The 20,524-nt window shown below is 45.1% G+C and overlaps 1 protein-coding gene across 3 annotated transcripts in view; it reads left to right on the forward strand.

Moving 5' to 3' along the window:
- The window catches only part of LOC106749514 (glutamate receptor ionotropic, NMDA 2B), a 115,754-nt gene extending 96,885 nt beyond the window's left edge, over positions 1-18,869 (forward strand). For 2 of the 3 annotated variants that reach the window (XM_014629038.1, XM_014629039.1), the window contains 11 exons: positions 4,990-5,137; positions 6,565-6,748; positions 7,256-7,395; positions 8,434-8,546; positions 9,351-9,635; positions 10,474-10,655; positions 10,848-11,083; positions 11,810-12,003; positions 14,742-14,858; positions 16,504-16,608; positions 17,291-18,869. In XM_014629038.1, the coding sequence (XP_014484524.1) occupies positions 4,990-5,137; positions 6,565-6,748; positions 7,256-7,395; positions 8,434-8,546; positions 9,351-9,635; positions 10,474-10,655; positions 10,848-11,083; positions 11,810-12,003; positions 14,742-14,858; positions 16,504-16,608; positions 17,291-17,348 (1,762 nt within the window). In that variant the 3' untranslated portion in view covers positions 17,349-18,869. The remainder of the gene's footprint in view (positions 1-4,989; positions 5,138-6,564; positions 6,749-7,255; positions 7,396-8,433; positions 8,547-9,350; positions 9,636-10,473; positions 10,656-10,847; positions 11,084-11,809; positions 12,004-14,741; positions 14,859-16,503; positions 16,609-17,290) is intronic. The other variant, XM_014629035.1, reaches the window with a different exon arrangement.
- Positions 18,870-20,524: the final 1,655 nt, after the last annotated feature.

The raw sequence follows: 20,524 nt of genomic DNA on the forward strand, positions 1-20,524 counted from the left end.
TGAGCGGGAAAGTCACCCACCATTCTGCAAAATTCGCAATAGTTAGTGAGGAATGAATTATCTCGCAAAGTGGCACGTGGCGCCTTTTTTCCTCAGTTTCACCCGTTCTACTTGCACACCACGGGAACTGGGAATAATTTGGGACACCTTGTATCTTCGGGTGTGGGCAGAGAGGTGAAGTACGATTTCGTAACGTGCGGTCAGACGTCGGCTTTCCTCCCCCGCAATGATGTGCCGCTTTGGGGTTGCGAAACGAAGCTTTGCCGACGGGGTTTCGGTTGCTCTCCCTTCCGGGAGGATGAAGTTGTACGACAGACGAAGAGAGAGAGCAAAGAGGGGGGAGAGAAAGAGAGAGGGGACGATCAAATAATTAAAGTCACAAACGGGAATTCTCACGAAAGTATGGACACAGATATATTTTCGACGAGAATTCATTTTAATTCTCGTACGGAAGGCAGCTCATGCGTTATCCGGACGGGAACAGAAAATTCAAAGCTCTCTATGCGGACAAATGACGTAGAATCTGGCCATCTTGTGAAAGGGTTAATAGCGTTAGCATGTCACACACGTTCACGTAGGCACGTCAATTATCCGTGAAATGACGTCGTAATGGGGACGTATTATAAAGTTCTCTCTCTCTCTTTGTTCCTCCGAGTCGTTTTCGTGTGCGTTTCTCATAATCGGGAATACGATGTAAAGGGGATCGCGCGATCTCAGCGAAAACTGCCAAATTTTCTCGCGACAGGTATTGGAAGCCGATATTTTTGTGCGTACGTGTTGTGCGTACGCACACACACACCCATACCGGCCAATTCCCTTGGCGAAACTGTCGCAATCGACACCACCTGCGTAAACAACGTGAAAAAGTTGCCGAAAGCACTTTTCTCGATATTTATATCTTTCGTCCACGAACGTTTTTACAGGACTCTTTCTCGCGGAGGCGTTCTTCCTGTGCGTCTACTGAAAGCGCACCTATCGATCGGCACTCACGGTCATTATATTCTCGCGGTGCGCGTCGCAAGAAAAAAAAAGGAAAAAAAAAGTGCGACTCCGCAAATCGGATTTTTATTCACGGCGAGGGCCTCGAGGTCACTGGAGAGATCTCTGGACTAACTCGTCGCGCCAAGTGAAATCTCACTTGAAATTCTAATCAAACTTTCCGATCGCGGCGAACGGGCCATCTGTTTCCGTAGAAAAATTACGAGCCGCGTGTTGGCATGCGTTCCCAAAAAGCGAGTCCGATCCGTCGCTGTCAAAACAAGAATGAACGAAAGTTAAATTCGTTTCGCCGAGAGGCGGTTACCCTCCGCCGCCGCTCTAAATGGCTCTCGGCCTTCCCGACGTCGAATGACGTCGCGGACTGAACTTTTAATCGGCAATCTCGCGCAAAGCCCCGGCGGAATCGGTTACGCTCGTTCGCCGCAAATAAAATACATCGGAACGACTGTTCGGGACAACGACTGTTATTCGGTAACAGGGCCAAGCAGCGCGATTTAATATCCGGGTGATGGGATCGGCGGTCGATGTTTATAGACGAAAGAAGATGGCGAAGGGAACGCGCGCGTTTAATTAACGGTTCCGCGACGATCGCGGTGACCGAACGACCTTTCACGTTGGACATGTCAGGGCGCAACCGAGTCGAAATTTTAGCCTTATACCAAACCTTTCGTTCTTACAATACGACGGGAAGTAAGATAGCCAAATTGGTTAAATTCTAACGATAATTGAAGTTGTTTCACATAAGACCAAAATCGACTTGAGTGCATCTCTTGAACGCTCTCTCGCAAGAAAGCACGAGAAAGGGTGGCAGTACCGATCGTGATTTAATATCTTTCGCAGACGGTGTGTAAAGTTTTTACGACGTCGGCGGATCCCGCCGATTATTATCCCTTCAGTGCGTAAGGCCTATGTGAATCTTTACGGTCGACGATCCCGCGATGAACGACGATTTACCGCGCTCAGCTTTCTTAAACCAGACGGCCGTTAACCGTTCTACTTTATCATCGATACAGCCGTCGGCAACGAGACGATAAAAAAGATACGTATTTACCGCGAAGGTTACATTGGTACGAGCCAGATGTATCGCTGATCAATACACCTCGTTAGATTGTAATTTATCATGTAAAATTTCTTTCATTCGACGCTGCGTCCGTTTAATTCATCAGTCATACGCCCGTATGACTGATGTTTATACTTCCATTTGTTTCTTTCTCTCTTGTATACCGCGTCATATTAGTTGGACAAATATCGTATTATTATTATTGGTAACGTAACCCATTTCAGCTGCATTCAATGTACCGCATTGTAATATTGTTTCCGTTGCGCAAATAAAATCTTGACGCATAATGCTGGTAACATTGAACAGTATATCATTGCTATTATATTATTCTATTTGAATTATGTTAGGTAATTTAACTCTTCGTTGATACACGTACTTTTTGCTTGACACACTGGAAGGTCTGTGAGGCTCGGTAACTTTTCTGATATGCCTTTATTTAAATATCTATAAGTATATTTATCAAGTGTTCAGATATAATCTTGAATGCATAAAAGAGAAATTTGGAGGATTCTCGTCGCAATCGCTATTTTTAAAACAGATGATTTAAGAGAGAGGAAAGAATAATGTATGATTAATGAATTTTGCATTTTTTAAGAAAAAAAATTCCACGTTTATATGTACAATAATAATTATATAATTTAAGAATAATTAAAAATTCAACAACTATAAAATCGTAATTTTTCATTTAGGTCAATTTAACTAATGAATACCAAATTAGAGTTAAAAATGAAATGGGCGTATTTGAAGAAGCTGTTCGTCCTCTTGAGAGATGCAAAAAAAATCCATCAAACCGTAGTAAGGGTTACGTCAGACACTTAATTCGTCGCATCTCGGAGCCGTCTCGTGCCTCCCGCAAAAGCGAAACCGAGATTCGTTTATCTTTCAGGGCATTTTTCTCCCCACTTCCGCCCCGTTTCGCCGTACTTTGTTTAGCGCAACGCTATCACCACTCCACCCTCGCGAACATTAATCACGACTTAGATTCCGTGCACAAAAGAATTTAATGTAACTCCCGGCGGGCGGGTCTTGTTAGCCGTGCATGTCAGACGCATGAAAGAACTTTATTCCGAGAGGTGATTCTCCCAAAAGGTCGGCCAACAATGGCTGTCAGTTCTTGCCACGGCGACATCTGGTCCGAATGGCACGCCAGGCACGCCGGTGGATTTAATTGCATCTTGCTTATATCAGGATAAAGAGTCAGCCGGAATCACACGGAAGACGACGATTAAATGCTGAAATTCCCCGGACGAAAAATCCAACGGACGTTCAACTTTGGAAACTTCCCTCCGCGGGAGTCTCATTAGTGTACATGCGCGTCTCGCTGAAAATTTAGGAATGTTTCGTCTTTTTAAGAATGCGACAAGCTTCGCCGAATATTTATTGTACTAAGTGATTTCGCGTATACGATGTGCCTGCTCTCTATCGCCAGAGGGGAAATTTCTTTCGCCGTTAATGGGCGAAAAAGTCCCGGTCGATTTATGCCGGGTCGAATCGGATTATCGAGACGGATAAAAAGTGACGGTACGAACGAACGAAGCGCAGAAATTCCCGAATCGAGAACTCATTTGAACGGGAAATCTCGAGGTGCAACGCAATACACTGGAGGGCAGAAGATTAGTCAGAATATCATTAGTAGACTGGTAAGGAATTTTTGCATTTACTCTCTGTACGGAAAAAAAAATCTCCTGCAATTGGACGGGCACCAGGTGAAAACTTGGTAACGAGAAATGGTATCTCTATTTCCCGCGACTGAGAATGTTCGTGCCAACATGCAGCCGCAAAACTCGATCAGTTTCAGACAACCGGAAGCGATTGACTGAGTGCATCGAGAGAGAAATCCCGTTAAAATTATTAGTCATTATTAACTTCGGGAAAAAAAAATCATTCCGTTCCGGTGTAACTGAATTTTCCGTTGCCTGAGGACCAGACGAAAGCTCGATCGAAGAAACGTGTGTTAATTAACGCGATACCAATGAGAGCCCTATTAAATATTTGAAGATCCGACAACGGGAACAATAATTAACGTACTGATTTACGTGATCGGTGTCGTGTATGAGCTTTGCTCGAAATGTAACTGAATCACGGAAAGGCACGCACGAGCGTACCAAAACAATCGGCAAAAAAGGGCTACGTCACCTCCTGTCAAACGTCAACGTCAGTCGTCGGCCGTCTATGAATGGCGCGTACATATGACACTTGAATTGATGACAATGATCAACGTTTGTCAAATACTCTGAAGTCTGCAGGGCAATTCGGGCTGAGAACAATCACACGCACGATACTTGTCGGGTTTGCCGCGAGTTAAAATTTATTTATTGAATCTGCCGCGCCTGTCAAGTGCCGTTTTGCACCTCTAATAATACTCCTCTTCCTGTGTTCACTTCTTTGTGTCATTTTTCTGAAACCTCCAAATCCTATCGACATTTCTCTCACGCTGACAAATGGTAATAAAAAAATTCCGGAGGGAATGTAAAAATCGGTGAGAAAATATATCAAGAGCAGAAGTTCGCTGGGCCGGAAACTTTTATATTTTTTTACGAGACTTATGGAGGGTCGGATTCTTTTTGATATGGTAATTACTGCACACAACGCTGATTCATAGCTTCTTCATTCCTTCACCTTCTTATTTTTCTCTCTTTTTCTCTCCCTTTCGGGACATGCGAAATGTGTTAAATTTAACACAAAATTCTTTGCTATATATATATAGCAATAAATCGAATAATATAATAAATTAAGATAATTAATTGAAATAATTAAGTAATACATTTCTCGTGTACATGAAGTGTGAACATTTTTTCCCAAAACTTGCCAAAAATGCCGTAGTCACCAAAGTGGTGTTACACGTCCGCCGTGCGAGAAGCATACTCGCGCGGTTGTCTCCCGCGCAGACATAAATCTCGCAGTTTACGAGTTGCTCGTTTGCTTTGCAGAGTGGATATTCAGGCGGCACAGAAGAATGGGAGCTTTTATCAGTGCTGCAGCGGATTTTGCATCGACTTGCTGCAGAAGTTCTCCGAGGAGATCGGCTTCACTTACGAACTCGTGAGGGTGGAGGACGGCAAGTGGGGTACTCTAGAGGTGAGCTCGCGGACGAAATTCATGAAAGGCGATCCTTAGTCGCGTCGTGTCGCGCGCGTCCGTAGACAAATGTGTCGTGTGACGGGAAAATCCTCCCCGAGCATTTCGTCGCGTGCCGTGCTTTGTTTTCCTGTTCGTTTTTGGACACCCGGCGTTCCCATTATTTCGCGCCCGTGAGAGACAACCGAGCGAGCAAAAGCGTAATGAAACTGGGAAGCAACCGATCGTCTCAAATCCCTGTGCACTCGATAAATTCGTCGAACGTGCAACATATGTGTGGGGGGGAGGGGGGGGGGAAGAATTCTTGTTTTGAGAAAATCCGTATTCTCAATGTGTACGTGTTGAAATGAGATTATTCGGCGTTAAACAGCGATAAGACTTGCTTACACGACGAGACTGCACATGGTTCCATTAAAAATACAACATCGTAATATTGGAAAATAATTATAGTACCGTCGAGATTCAATGTTATTAAATTTTTGTGAGAAGATTATACAGAATAACCCTATTCTTGCTTATATACGAAGCAACGAATCACGTCGGTTAGAGCATATAGAGTTTCCAGTTGATAGTTAATCTTTTCCCATGTAGACACGTTTCACGTTGACAGAAGCGTCTTAGCGGAGACTTCGGAGACCGTGATCGATTGGGTCTTCCCGAAAGGATCCGCTCGCTCGCCGAATAGCGGAAAGAAGGCGGCTCTGTCACCGCAACCTTTCGAGATTTAGAACGCTGCAAAGTATACGAAGAGAGCAGGTGGCGAGCCGGATCCTCCTCGTATATAATGACGAATCTGCGCAGACATGCACATTGTCCCGGCTATTCATGACTCTTATTACGGAATGCACGCATGAGCGCGCTTTCAACACGTTCAATTTCCGCCCGCACGTCGCACAAAAGGTGTATTTCCGATGGTGCCTATGATGAAACACCTGTATCCGCGCCTCGAATCGCAGCGGCCCCGCGAATCCATCGGAATGGATAATTTTCCGCTTATCAAGTGCTCTAATCACGTTATCGCGTTATTATCGTTTTGCAATAATAGCGCACATTAAACTGTAAGCATCAACATCGGCGCGAAAGAATATGAACTTTACGGACAGAAACGTGAAATTATTTCCAACATCAGCCGACAAATATTATCGAGCAAAACGGAAGCGTTATTCACCTTTTATCCCCGGTGTTTTCATAATTTATCAATTAATCGGCCTCTCGAAACTAAAATGTGTTTTCATTATAAAGATACAAGGAATAAATTAGCTGTTTCATCGTACATTTATTCCCGCACTCGCGATCTGCGTGCACGTGAATTTGATCAAATCAAGCGTGACTTTTTCGCTGAAAACATATTCAGGATAATAATAATTCAGACCATTTTTCCGACATTTCTATTAAACGGCACGACTTATCGACCATTGTCCACGCAGAATGGAAAGTGGAACGGGCTCATAGCCGATCTGGTCAATCGGAAGACCGACATGGTAATGACCTCATTGACGATCAACTCCGAGAGGGAGGCGGTGGTCGATTTTACCATACCCTTCATGGAGACCGGTATCGCTATTGTCGTGGCGAAGAGAACAGGCATTATATCGCCCACCGCGTTTCTAGGTGAGAATTGTGCCTGTAGAAAAACTGTTTCTTAATCTCTAACCTGAGAGATCAATTTTTAAAACTAAAAAAAAATGCTTATGTTTGAACAATTATTGTTTTTTAAGACTTTTAAGAAGGGTAATTTATTTTTAAGACCGGAAAGTTTCTCATATTTATAAATTAACTACGTTTTTGCGTAAACGTATAGAAAAATATTTGAAAAACATTTATCACTTACAAATTAATTGTGTCTGTTGTTATTTTGCAAATCACTGCTGTCATTAATTGTAGGGAGGAACATGACGTATACGAATATGAATATAACATAAAATCAGAAACGATATTCAGAAAAAACGACAAAAGTCGTTACTGTTACTCGCGTATATTCAATAAAAAGAGAGAGAGAGAGAGAGAGAGAGAGAGATGGCGTCATTGCCGTGGACGTATCGCGCGAAATACGTCGACGTCAATCCATCAAAGCGAAAGAGCGGCATTTCGAACTGCAGCTAATGATGCAATTTTCAGAACCGTTCGACACGGCTTCATGGATGCTGGTGGTGATCGTCGCGATACACGCCGCGACCCTAATGATACTGTTCTTCGAATGGGCGTCGCCCTCCGGTTTCGACATGAAGGTAAACCCTTCTGGCGCTGCGCAGAAACTGGTATCTTTTATTTCGCTTTTTATTAACTATGTATGTTTTCCACCTCGTTTGCACCTTTACCTCTCGGCGCACGGCTGCTAGTATGATGCCGATGATGCTCGTCAGAACGATGCCCTTTAATCCCGTGCATGCATCTCCGATAATTGTTAGTCGAAGGTAAAAAAATAAAATTCTTCGTAATAATCACACGCGTTTGTTTCTAATTTGCAGTTGTTGGTTGTATGGTTGATTGTATTGTACGTTTCAACAATGAAAGGATTTTTTCTTTTTTCTTTTTTTTTGAAACTATTTCTCTCTCATTGTGCACAGAGAAAGATTTCTTTGGATTTAATACAATTTCCTTAACCTGGGAATAGTTACTTTATTTTTTGTTTATATAAACGATCACTAACACTTGATGTATTTATCCTGTTTCTCAAATATTTTTTTGGTTTCTCCTCATTTTTCTTTCAAAAAGTAGCGAGTAAATCTATATTTATGTCCCTGAGTGAAATTAAATCGCAGAGCGATCGATAATATGCTATGTTTTGTTAATAATAGCGACCTTTAATTGGGGTGTAAATGACCCTGGGTGACTATTTCCGGCTTAATTGAAACAAATTTGTCTTTTGGGATGGAGCAAACAATGTTTGATTTAACAAACCTTTTTCTCCATGTGATAGACGACTCTGTTTTACCGGGATGTCTCGTCGCCGTATTCTTTCTTTTTAACATAATAGAAGACAATTATTCACCACACGCACGTTTCGTACAGTTTTTGCTCACTGAAAGCCATCAGATATTCTCACGCGCACACACCGACCCTGTCGTTTCGACGAAAACGAAGCAATGCTTGTCTTTTCTTTTACTTCGAACTCCGTTCGTACGAATGTCGAGTTAAGTCTTTGTTTGAAGGGGAAACGACAGCGCGACGCGTCAGTTTCTCCTCGCTGTGTGTGTACGCACATAAGCGGTCCGATGTTTTTTCGTAAGCTGCTTGCTGTACGAGGCGCTGAATATTTCTCGGGCTAATGCGACGTCGATTTTACGCTTCTGCAGAAAAATCCATCGGCAAACCATCGCTTCTCCTTCTGCCGCACGTACTGGCTGGTCTGGGCCGTATTATTTCAGGCTGCCGTCCATATCGACTCCCCCAGAGGATTTACAGCCAGGTCAGTGAAAAGATCCTCCCTCTGCCCACTAAGAGACCCGCCATCCCGACGAATTTTAATTACCGGCCAGATATAACTCGGCAAATTAATCTTCCGCCTCCTCGCCTACCGGAGATCACGGCGCGCGCGCAAATGCGAGGAAAACGTCCCCGGGCGAGCGGTTAGCGATAACCGCATTGTAAAATGTAAATCACCCCGACTGTTTACGAATCGTCAATCGCGACCTAAGTACCCTCGGTGTAAATCAAGCCGCTCCGCTAAAGTCTCATCCAGCTCCCGCTCCGGCCCGAGTTTATTGTTATTTCCCTTTATTTCCCGTCTCTCTGAACGTAACGGAGTTTTTTTCAGGAGACCGTGGCCAAATGTATTCTGATTAGAAAAGCGAAATTATGGATACAGCTTACCGACATAGTAAATGTCGGACTCAAACTTCGGAGGAAAACTGCCTCGTTTCCTCAGAAACCCCTTAAGTACATTTTTCTCTGTTCATAAATGTCGATAGAAAATTTCTATCGACATTATCCATGTCTTATTTTCATCTGTAAATGTCCTCGTCTGTGTATAATAATACAGACGATGATTTATACTAATTATCACTTAACGAATCAATTCTCTCTTAAACGTTTCGTCCGATGAAAAGTGCTGTTTTCGTAATATCTGGCTAAAGAATTGCCACGACATTTCTCCCGGGATATTCGAGCGCTCCAGATCGAACGTTCGCGACGTTCGCTTTTCGGTGCCGTCGGCATTAAATTCCCGAGGTCGCCGCGACTAACGAAGATTCTCGATCTACGCTCCACGTAGATTTATGACGAACGTCTGGGCGTTGTTCGCCGTGGTGTTCCTCGCCATTTACACTGCCAATCTGGCTGCCTTCATGATCACGCGGGAGGAGTTCCACGAGTTCACCGGCGTGGACGATCACAGACTCGCCAGGCCGTTCTCCCACAAGCCCATGTTCAAGTTCGGCACCATACAGTGGAGCCACACTGACAGCACGTTGGCCAGGTACTTCAAGGAGATGCACTCCTACATGCAGGCCTTCAACAAGAGCACCGTCGCCGATGGTATCGAAGCGGTGATTTCCGGGTGAGTACGCCGCGGCGGCAAATACGGATTCAACGTGAGCGGAAAGAAAACCTCATCCGAAAGCGGCCGCGCGTAAAGCTTCCCGATTCCGTAATATTAAATTCTACACTTTCAAACTGGAGCAATCCGTTCCCCGAAACGTTCTAACATAGAGATTGAAGGTAAAGTATTCTACACGGAGAGAAAAGATTGGCTGCGAATTAACGTCACAATGAACGAAACAAACGCGTCCTCGTTGAAGGGAACAGAATTTCTGGTTATTATGAGCTAAATTCGCTCTTTATATTCAGGGAAAGAATTATCCATAGGAGCTAAGATCAAATTGTGGCGGCTAAAATAGGGACAACTAATGTTGTTGTTACCGCAGCTAATAAATTTAGTCGCGGCAGCAATGACAGCTGTTTGAAGTAAAGTGCATTCGTTGCAAGGTACTCCATTAGCTGAAATTATAAACATGAGTAGTTAAGGTTGATTAACTATGCTCCTTCTCTGATTGTACCATGTACAGACGAAACACCTTTATATCAATCGTAGTGATACAACGCCTAAGGTAAATGATTCACGATCCAGAGGTCTCGGGTTCGAGCCCATCAGTGTTTAAGATGATTGATTTACGATTCAGAGGTCCCGAATTCGAACTCATCAGTGCTCAAGCGTGTTTATTAGATACATACGACACAGCATCACGAGGACAGATCATTTCTGTTGTTACTGTATATTGCGACAACAATGAAATTTAGTTGGCCCAAGCAAATTAGCGAATTGTTCCCTAATTATTTACATGATTTTCTCCGTGTGATAGATCCGATACGAGTGTCCTGTTGTGTGATTTCCGCAGAGAGATGGACGCGTTCATCTACGACGGCACGGTCCTGGACTATTTGGTCTCCCAGGACGAGGACTGTCGTCTGCTAACGGTTGGATCCTGGTACGCCATGACGGGCTACGGTATCGCATTCTCCAGGAACTCCAAGTACCTACAAATGTTCAACAAACGGCTATTGGACTACAGAGACAACGGTACTGTCATTATGTTAAGCGCGATCGCCCTTTCTCTCTCTCTCTTTCTCTCTCTCTTTCGTACATCTCGGATAAAATGCTGTCAGGTCTAACAGCGAGAGACGAGCAGGCGAGCGCGCACGTATCCGCAAACTTCGTCCGAGATCGATTTATCACGGCGCCTACCTACACGTCTCATCCTGTCAATTCCAGGAGATCTGGAGCGATTAAGGAGATACTGGATGACCGGGACGTGCAAGCCCGGCAAGGAAGTACAAAAGAGCAGCGATCCGCTCGCGCTCGAGCAATTCCTGAGCGCGTTTCTCCTGCTGATGATGGGAATTCTCCTGGCGGCGGTCTTCCTATTTCTGGAATACGTGTATTTCAAGTACATCAGGCAGCACCTCGCGAAAAGCGACGACGGCGGCACCTGCGCTATTTTCAGTCTGGTGAGCACCGCCAACACTCTTTAACGTTGCGAGAAAGTGTCTCTCGGTGTAACTTACTCGCGAAACTGGGTCGTCCGATAGTTTTATTATTAAAATCGCGTATGGGGCGACAGGCGTTCGAATATTAACGATACTTGGGGGGAAACGTAAAGGTGGTCTGCAAACGGCCGCGACTATCGGCCGAGACGAAGGTATGAAGGGATTTCCACAATCTGTAAGCAGCTCGTCGGAATTTAACAGAAATGCATTGTCGAGCGATGTGCACGTATTCGAGATGAGACGAGATCACGATTGCTGAGAGATGAGGCGGGAAACATTTCTGAACGTAATCTCCGAACTTAAAATATACAAAATTATTTTTCGACGAATAAATTTGGTTTTATCGCTGTTCCTCCGCTAATATTTAGTTCAATATTATAGTTCTCTCTTTTTTTCTTTTTTTTTATACAAATACGTTCGGCATTATACAAAAATTCGTAGTATCCAAATTCCTTCGCGTGATGTAAAATTATGTTACGGGAGAATTTTATTATGTTACGGGAGGGATGCGCGTAGGAATGCCCCTCGAAATGTTGCGGGGGACAATTAGCGAATTCCTTTAACGTTTTTCGCTCCTACGTCCGCGATATCGGATTCCGCGCCTCGGGAAGTCGAAGGAACTCAGCCTGAGGGCAAGCCCGCGAGAACAACACGGAATGTCTCTCTTGTTTCCTGTTTTTTTTAAAGAGCGTGGGGAAGTCCTTGACCTTTCGTGGCGCGGTGTACGAGGCGCAGGATATCTTGAGGCGCCACAGATGCAAGGACCCGATCTGCGACACCCACTTGTGGAAGGTCAAGCACGAGCTCGACATGGCCAAGATCAGGATACGACAGCTCGAGAAGGATCTCGAGGCCCACGGAATAAAGCCGACTCAGACCAAGTACGCTCCGCTTTCTCTCTGCCTCTCTCTCTTTCTCTCTATCTATCTATCTATCTCTATCTCTCTCGTCCTGATACTCATCTAATTCCGTATTAAGCCACGAAAGTACCCTCGACTCTCTCTGTGTGTGCCTGTGTGCGTGCGCGCGCGGGGGAAGTATTTGCAATGCGATCGGGTCGAATCGCACGGTTTACGAAGACGCGGAGGCTCGCTCTCCGGGGAGATCAGCCGTGCTATTCGATTAGCCTCCGAAGCTCGGTCGCATGATAATCCGATGAGGCCTCGTTCCCTCGTGAACAATTCCGTTAATCGACCGGCTCCTCATTTCCCTGGTTTTTCCCCTTCCTTCCCTTCTTCTCTCCTCGTACGTCGGAGTACAGAAAGAACTCGTCGCAAGATTCGATCGCCGATCCCGAATTCGTGCAGGGAGAGCTTTCCGCGACCGCGCCACCAAGAGAGATCGGCGTAATTCCAATGCGATTAATCTTTCAGCGGCGGAACTCGTCGAGTCGAGAAAAACGGAAAGGTTACAACGGACGTGAGAAAATAATTTTATTATCGCTATTGTTTCGAGGAGGGGCCACGGGCGCATTGCGGTATGCTGAAAATGCACACACACACACACACACACACACACACACACACACACGTGCGATTGGACGATTGAAAATAAAAGTGGGCCAGCGCGATGCATAATTTCTAACTGCGATAACGTTTCTATACGATTTCGCGCGCGGCGCAACTGGATCGATGCATTTCGTATTTAAATCCGATTTCATCGCGCTGATTCGCGGAATATTTCGCGGAAATATCGCGGAAAATATCCTCCTGTTCCGCGAAGGCAAAAAATTCGCGCGGGGAATGATTCAAAGTACACCGGCAACAGACCCGCGTTGTTGTTCGCGACACAGCAGGATTTCAAAATATTTCGCGCTCGGAGAAAATTTCGTTCTTGTGGCAATTATACAGACATCAACTATAAAAGGCGGGGCATTTGAATAAAGGCCCTTTGATATAACAAAAATAAAGCAAAATAGAGAGAAATGTTTCAGACAAAACGTTTCGTAGGGTTTAGAAGGGGACATATTTTGGCGACCTTAACTTCGTTGTATCGTCAATAATTCAAGGTCATTTCAAGGTCAACTTCATTTCTTTTAAGTGGAATTATATATTGTTTTATTTTTAGAACAAATCGATTTCCCTGTTTATCCGGCTTATAAAAATACTAAGATGAGATCATTGGAAAGTGAATACTTTGCGTATATGTTAAATTAACATACTCACTTGAAAATAATGTTGCTTTTTAACATATTCGCCTTGTCAAAGTGACACAAAAATTTCAGTTGACCGTTTGTGACGAGAAACGTTTTTCTCAAAGTTTTGCGCAGTTGACGTGCTATTTCGCCACATTTTTGTAGTGTCAGTGCCGCCTTTTTTCTCCGAGCGCGGGATGCTCGACGGTTCCATTGTTCTTACGCGAAATCGCGGCAATTAATGCGACGCACAGCTGTGATCGACAACGTCGTCGGGCTCGATGCAGGCGCGACGTTGGAAGATTAATCGACGCGGCGCGACGCGGTCGAAATTTATCACGGGGGAAAACAACGGTCAGATAATCACCGAAGTGACGCATTCCGCCGCACTTTCTCCGGATTACAATTGCGCTTTCGCGAGGCGATACCTTCCGCAGAGTGCTGTCGCTTGTTTCCCCCACCGGCCCGAATACAACCGGGAGCCTTTGTTCTAGAAAGCTTTCTTTTGAGCCTCTTCACATCCCCCCGCACTCCATGCGCTCTTCTCTTCCCGGGAGTTACTTCGTACGCAAAGCGGAAGTGGACCCGTAACAAAAGTCTACGCATGCAGTTGCATATAGTTTCTATTCTACCTGTCTTTCGTAATATCTTCGGACGAAACTTACGCTCGGTGCGCGCGTCCCCTGCAAATCGTTAAAGTTTCATCGCTGCGAAAATCATCGCGTCGTGCTGTCGTCGTTGTTGTTGTGCACAGTGAAACGCGCAGAGCGCCAATGAAAAGTCCGTTCCGCTCCCCCCGACGGGAGACGCAAGTGCGATTCGCGAACCGAGCTTAAGTAGCGTAACCTACTTTCTGAAGTCACTTGGAATCTTGCTCGCCAGCATGCACCTGTCTAATAATATATAGGGCGGGACATGCGTTTTCGACGGAGCGTCTAATATGTATCGACGCGTCTCGCGAGGATCCTGTATCAGCGTCCCGCTTTATTAACGTCTTATCGTTCTGTCGGGAACTCTCTTTGAGATATCGCCGTTCACTCGGACGCTCGGTCGAAGACGCGCGCTGCGCCGCCATTATTTACGATAAAATGTATATACCTCGTGTACATATATTTCGCTTACGTACGTACGTTAATATCGTAACGATTATTATTGGCACACGCACTTGGTTTCTTCTTATCTTGTCCGTCTGTGACTTCACATGCTCACTGCGTAGATTGACAATTGAGAAAGTTCTGTTCCGACCTTCCTTCGGGAAAGCTCTTCGAGGCTATCCGTCCCGTATCGAAAGCTCCTAAGCTCGGGAAGAAATAAAAAAGAAACGGACATCTCCGCGCGAGTGATGTGTCGCACGGGATATCGCGGGATATCGAGCGAAATGGGGAGAAGGGTTTCTTTTTCTTGGGGGCCGTGCTAAGCGAATAATCGGTGGCTCGAGACGGTGAGAAGAGGGCCTGGCACATATCCACGTCGGCTTTTTTAAAGGAGGAAAACCGGAAGTCTCGGCTGGTGGCGAGGGTGCTTCCAAAGCTCGGACCGCCGCTCACAACCGGAGCCACTGGCGGTGGAGGCTCCGCATCCGCTACCGCCGTACTTCGATTCGTAAGTCCGCCAAACCAACCACGTAAGAGAACGTCCAGTGACGTAGGAACCGTCGCCGAGATATTCCCCCCACCTCCCCTCCCTTGATCGTTTGCATCTTGCAACACTCTCGGTGCCAAAGAGAAGGAAGTATTCAAGTATTCATTTGGCCGCGATGTTTTCAAACTTTGAACGAATCGGGGGAAAAATCAAGCTCCTGCCGGCGGCGCTGCATTGTGTGGCATCTTGTCATTCAGATTGACAGCCGGGTGGTCGAAATTGACAGCACCACTGTTTACTTGCCACCGTCGGTCGCCTATCGGCTGTCTTCCTCTTTCGAGGGAAGCTTTTCTCCTTTCCTTTCGACCGGTCGGAAAACGTCGCGTCGCAGGACGCATCGCCACTACAGGGTAACCGTGACAGAGTAACTCTTGCCTCTACTCGCACGGAACAAACGAATCAGCTCCCGCAGCTAAAAACTAACTATCCATATGATACAAGGGAAATTTAGTTTTTACCTGTGGGAGCTAGTTTCTTTTTTCCCGTGCGAAACGGTGAAGGACGCCGAGAAATGTTGGCTCGCGTTATTGTCACACCGATCGCGCCACTCACGCTTAATGAATGCAGCCACGTGTTCCTACGTCGCTGCGATCGATCTCCCAGGGTGTAGAGGAAGATCGTTCCGGCGATCACGACTCGGCGCGATCCCGCGAGGCTCTGTTGTTTCGTTAAAATCGCGCGACCTCCGTTCCCCGCGACCACTCTTTTTCTATAATCGGGAAAAAGTGAATGTGACGGAAGAAGAGACAGAGAAAGAGAGGCAGAAGAGAAAAGAGAAAGATAGAGAAAGAAAGAAAGAAAGAGAAAGAGAGAGAAAGAGAGAGAGAGAGAAAAAGACCGAGAAAGAGAGAGGGAGAGGGCGAGAGACGCCGAGCGTCACGCGGATCGACGACGACGGCAGACCTTGCTTAGAGAGATCAATAGGTAGAATTACAGGGACCGTAGAGGCTGATAGCCGCTTCGCTTCAGTAGATCAAGTAGATCACGTAGATCTGCATATACATACATATATAGAAGCATCACACACAAGTATATCGATATATATATATATCTTTCGCTCACACAACTTCTCTTACGTTCGTTAATTGTTATTATTACGTATCACGGACTTCTTTATTTTAATGTGCCCGAAGAGCATGGAGCATGCGAAAGGAGAGTACACGAGGGGGGGATCGCTCTCTCCCAGGTGGCCGACACCGGCGTCGGTGCTCCTGCGAGACGCATATTATAGGTAATTACCTGTGGTGGCGATTGATCGATTAACCTGTAATGCCTACGGGACGACAGCAAGACGACGATGACGACGATGACGAGGACGCGCAGAGGAAATTAATTCGGGGGGTTGCGGGAACATATATATGCATACATATATATATACATATATGGATATATCGAGAAAGGGCCGTGGCGAGGACGATGGAGGACAAAGACCGGGGGAGCATGAACGAGTTTTAACTTTATATACATATTTTATTACATATGTACGTACACGCACATATATATATATATATATATATTTATTTATTTATTTATTTATACACCTGTAGGCGACTCTCGCGTCGTCACGCCACGGCGAAGACGTAACCCCCGGATCGTTTATATTCAGGTACATCGACGCCGTCGAGGTCGCCCGTCCGAGAGACATGAGCAGAAACCACGTGGTCAGCACGGAGTACTTGCCTGATAGGTTCTTGCCCACGGAGATTTACAGGTGAGAACGATGAGGGATTAAACAAGGAATCGGCACGAAGTGTCCGTTCAAACGCGCCTTAATCCACTGCAGAGGAACGCGAGGTGAAATATGAAGGTCCGGTAGTAAGAGAGTTCGGTAAAATCTCACTGCGAAATGAGACCTTCCACTTTTCTCTGCTCCGATTATATTATTACAAATTGGTTTACGCGTGTCAAATATGCGGCCACTGCTTTTAATAAATAACGCGTTACGTAACAACGCGAAATTCATCACGCTTCAAGCTACGCGCTACAGTTCTCCAAATATTGGAAAAACAGCGAAGTTTTTGTTTATTCGCTGGTAACAAAGTATAACCCTTTATATAATATATCCTGTTTTAATGTGAAATATCTCGGGAACGAAGCAATTGATAAAAAAATAATTCAGACAAAAGTTGTAGGATTTGGAAGATGGTATAAATTAATGACTTTTACCCCTTCGTATGGTCAGTAATTCAAGATCATTTTAAGGTCAACTTCATATTTTTTTACTGTTTTACATAGAAAGATAACTGGACCGCTGTAAGCGAACATAGAGAAACCTAAAAAAAACAATTCGTCACATTTTGCAAACGCATCGATCATTCCATTTCCCATAACTTGAAAATATCGCGAGAGGGACTGCGCGTTCGCGGGAATAAACTGCCGACTGTCTGCCGCAGGATTCCGGACAACAATACGGCCAGGACGGAGATCGCCGAGATCGAGACAGTTCTGTGATCGTAAGAGGATCGGCGTCAGTCGCCCGACCGCGCGGTACCGGAAGCGGAGGCGCGGAAGTGGACGGACTGGTGGGCCCCCGAAGTCCCCGGAAACGGCGCGATCTGAAAACTGATCGCGTCGCGCTCCTGCCTCGAACAACGAGCCCCTCCCACGCCACACATCGAACCCTCGTTCGCTCGAAGAATCGCTGGACCTCCGACGTCAATCCTCGAGACTGTTTTCGCGCTCGTGCGGACACACACACACACACCCGCGACGGAACCCACGAGGGACAAGAGGAGAAGGAGGAGGAAGAACGTCAGTGCCTGTCGACGATCGAGGGTCGAGCAGCGACCAAGAAGAAGCCACACGACTCGAGGATCACCGTGAACTCGAGGAAGTGCACTTGTTGACACTCGCGTTACGTTCCCGAGAACGTTTCCCGCGTCGGCCGCGTCCTCCGATGCCGCGAGGGAACGTCGTAGACCCGCGGAAACCCCGGTGGACCTTGTGATGTTCATGAAGGATCACTCGGAGATCGAGTCCCGTCGGATCTTGGTGTTCGGATTCGACGGGGTTTGGTAAGAAAGGAAAGATAGAAAGGAGAAAAGGATAGAGATAGAGAGAAGGAAAATAAAATAAGACGCGCCACCGACGACCGAGTCGTCGCGTGCCGCGCGCCCGCGTAATCGTGTGCACGTGCAAAGATTCTTTTCGAAATTTCAATTTGTGCCTAAAATCGCCTGGACGCGACCCGCGATCTGCGCGCCCGGATGATCGAGCGAAGCCGGTGTGAGGCGCGTTGCGAAGTACGGCCGATCGTGGAAGTCGATCGACGATAGCAAAGCCGAGCTCAGAATTGTCCTTGGGAAAATATCTCCAGAGAGAATTATATTTCACGAGTCATGTAATTTCCTTTTTCTCAAGTCTCTCACTTTTTTTAAAATATTCGTGTGTGTGTGTGTGTGTGTGTGTGTGTTGGCAATCGCGAGTCGATAATTTGCAAACAAACTTCCTCTAAGAAATTTATAAGTACATGCTTCTCTCACCTCAGTTGAATCTCTTTATCTTCTTTGTGTTCTTATCGCGCTACTTCAGATCTGGATTTCATTTGAAGTATTTTATCAGTTTAAAGGTCGGAGTGTGAGCAGAAGAATTGGAGAGATTCGATGAAATGTTAAGTGTGACGATAGCTGGAACCAAGATAACTCGCGGTAGGTAAAGGCACACATTTATTCAGGCACCAACAATGCAATAGATAGTTATGAAATTCCTAAGTCTTTTAAGAGGAACGCGCATTCCACTTTGTACGAACTCGTCGTCAGTCAGTTTCCAAACAAGTGTCGTACACAGTGATTACACGTCGACGCGGTCATGATCGACGTGTAATGGGAGAGTCCAGAACAAACTGAAAAACTTAATCGATATCTTGGTGGAAAATGTCAATGTGTACCATACGAGATAAACATGATATGTATAAGCATATGTGTCGGATAAAAAAAAGTTAGTGTAAATGAAGTTGATATAACAAATATAGTATGTGATGCATATACATACACACATATATATATATACATATATATACATATATATATATATATATATATATATATATATTTAATATTGTCAACAATGAAATATTCTAAAGAAGAACTTACTTTGAGGACGTAATATGCTCAAACAAGAAATAATATATAAATACGGGATAAAAATCGAGCCATAATGCGCGTGCGTATAGCGGAGTGTCAGGACTCGTTATCTGAGATCGAAAAATGGGGGTAAACCGGGGAGAAAAAAACAAATAGAAGAAAACAAAACTGCGCAAAAAGTAGCGTGCCGGCGTGACAGCGCGGATGCAGCGAATCAAAAAGATCACAAACGAAGAATTGGTGAAAAAGTGGAGAGAGAAAAAAAAGAAGGAGAAACAAGAAAATATTTTATATCTACTACTATTACATGTAACGGTGCCTGAAACTGCGATTTATATCGAGTGTGCAGGAAAGCGCGATCAGTCGACAGCACTTATTATTCGTGTATGTTCCTCAGATATTTTGAGAACCTCTATATAGATTTTTGTAGATCGCGTGGATGTTTGATATATCGTTGGGAGACGGCAGAATATATTGTCGCTATTCTCGACACGACGTCCTGGCAATCCGCATCCGGATGGCAATTAACTCGAGATCAAACGAACGAGAGCGGAATCGAGTTTCTTGAGCGCATCGGGATCGAGAATTAGCGTTAAGATTTTAAGACTTTACGTCGCTGTACATAATCGCATTGATCCGTATGAGCTATAAAGTGCACTGCAGGCCACAGTGTTCCTTTTCGACAAATTAGATGATGAAACACGAAATATTATGTCGCAACGTTACACAGGATAAATTCAAAAATTATGATGATGAACGTGGAAGAACATTCACGGAAGAACCGCAGAAACTTGCCGGGAGAAATTCAAATCCAGTTTCTTTGTTTCATATTTAATTCGAGAAACCCCGGAGAACATGTAAGTTTTTAGACTAATGTCCTGAAAATTTTCAGACTAAAGTTTCGTAGAAATATTTTCATTACACAATGGCGAAATTTTCCAAGTCCCGGATGGCGATTCACGAACATTTTCCAAATGTTCTACGCGTCATCATCGCGTGTTTTCACCATATAGTATAAATAATTTACGTTAATTATATATCATTGAGTATATAAAAATTCTAATGTATATTTTCACAATGAGATTCACGGTTGTACTCGAAGAGATTTCGTTAAGTTTATTCGCGTTTGTTAAGCACCGCTTCTACCAACTCGTGCTTTCCGGGCTTGCATTGCATGTTGTCAAGTTGTTCGCCGTATGAAGAGAGAGAGAGAGAGAAAAGGAAGGAAAGGAAGACAAAAATCGGAGCGTGCTTCGAGACGGTGCCTACGCCGAGGATACGTCGAGACGCTCGCGATTAATTCCGCCGCAGCATCCCATCCGCTCTTGTGGAGAGTCACACTGATTATCCGTTCTCAATTATTGTGCGACGTGCGTGTGTGGATGGGCCGGGAGGCGAATCCCCGTCCCCTCCCCTCTTCGGAGAATTTTAAGAGAAAATACATTGCTATCGGGAAACATGTTGTTACTGTTGTTGTTAAAGATAAAAGGAAGTGTTACGTTGTTAAGTCAAGTGCGAAATAATTATCCCCGGTGAGAGGTGCGC

Source organism: Dinoponera quadriceps, unplaced genomic scaffold, assembly GCF_001313825.1.
Source record: "Dinoponera quadriceps isolate SergipeBrazil2010 unplaced genomic scaffold, ASM131382v1 scaffold3162, whole genome shotgun sequence".
NCBI classification, from domain to species: Eukaryota; Metazoa; Arthropoda; class Insecta; order Hymenoptera; family Formicidae; genus Dinoponera; species Dinoponera quadriceps.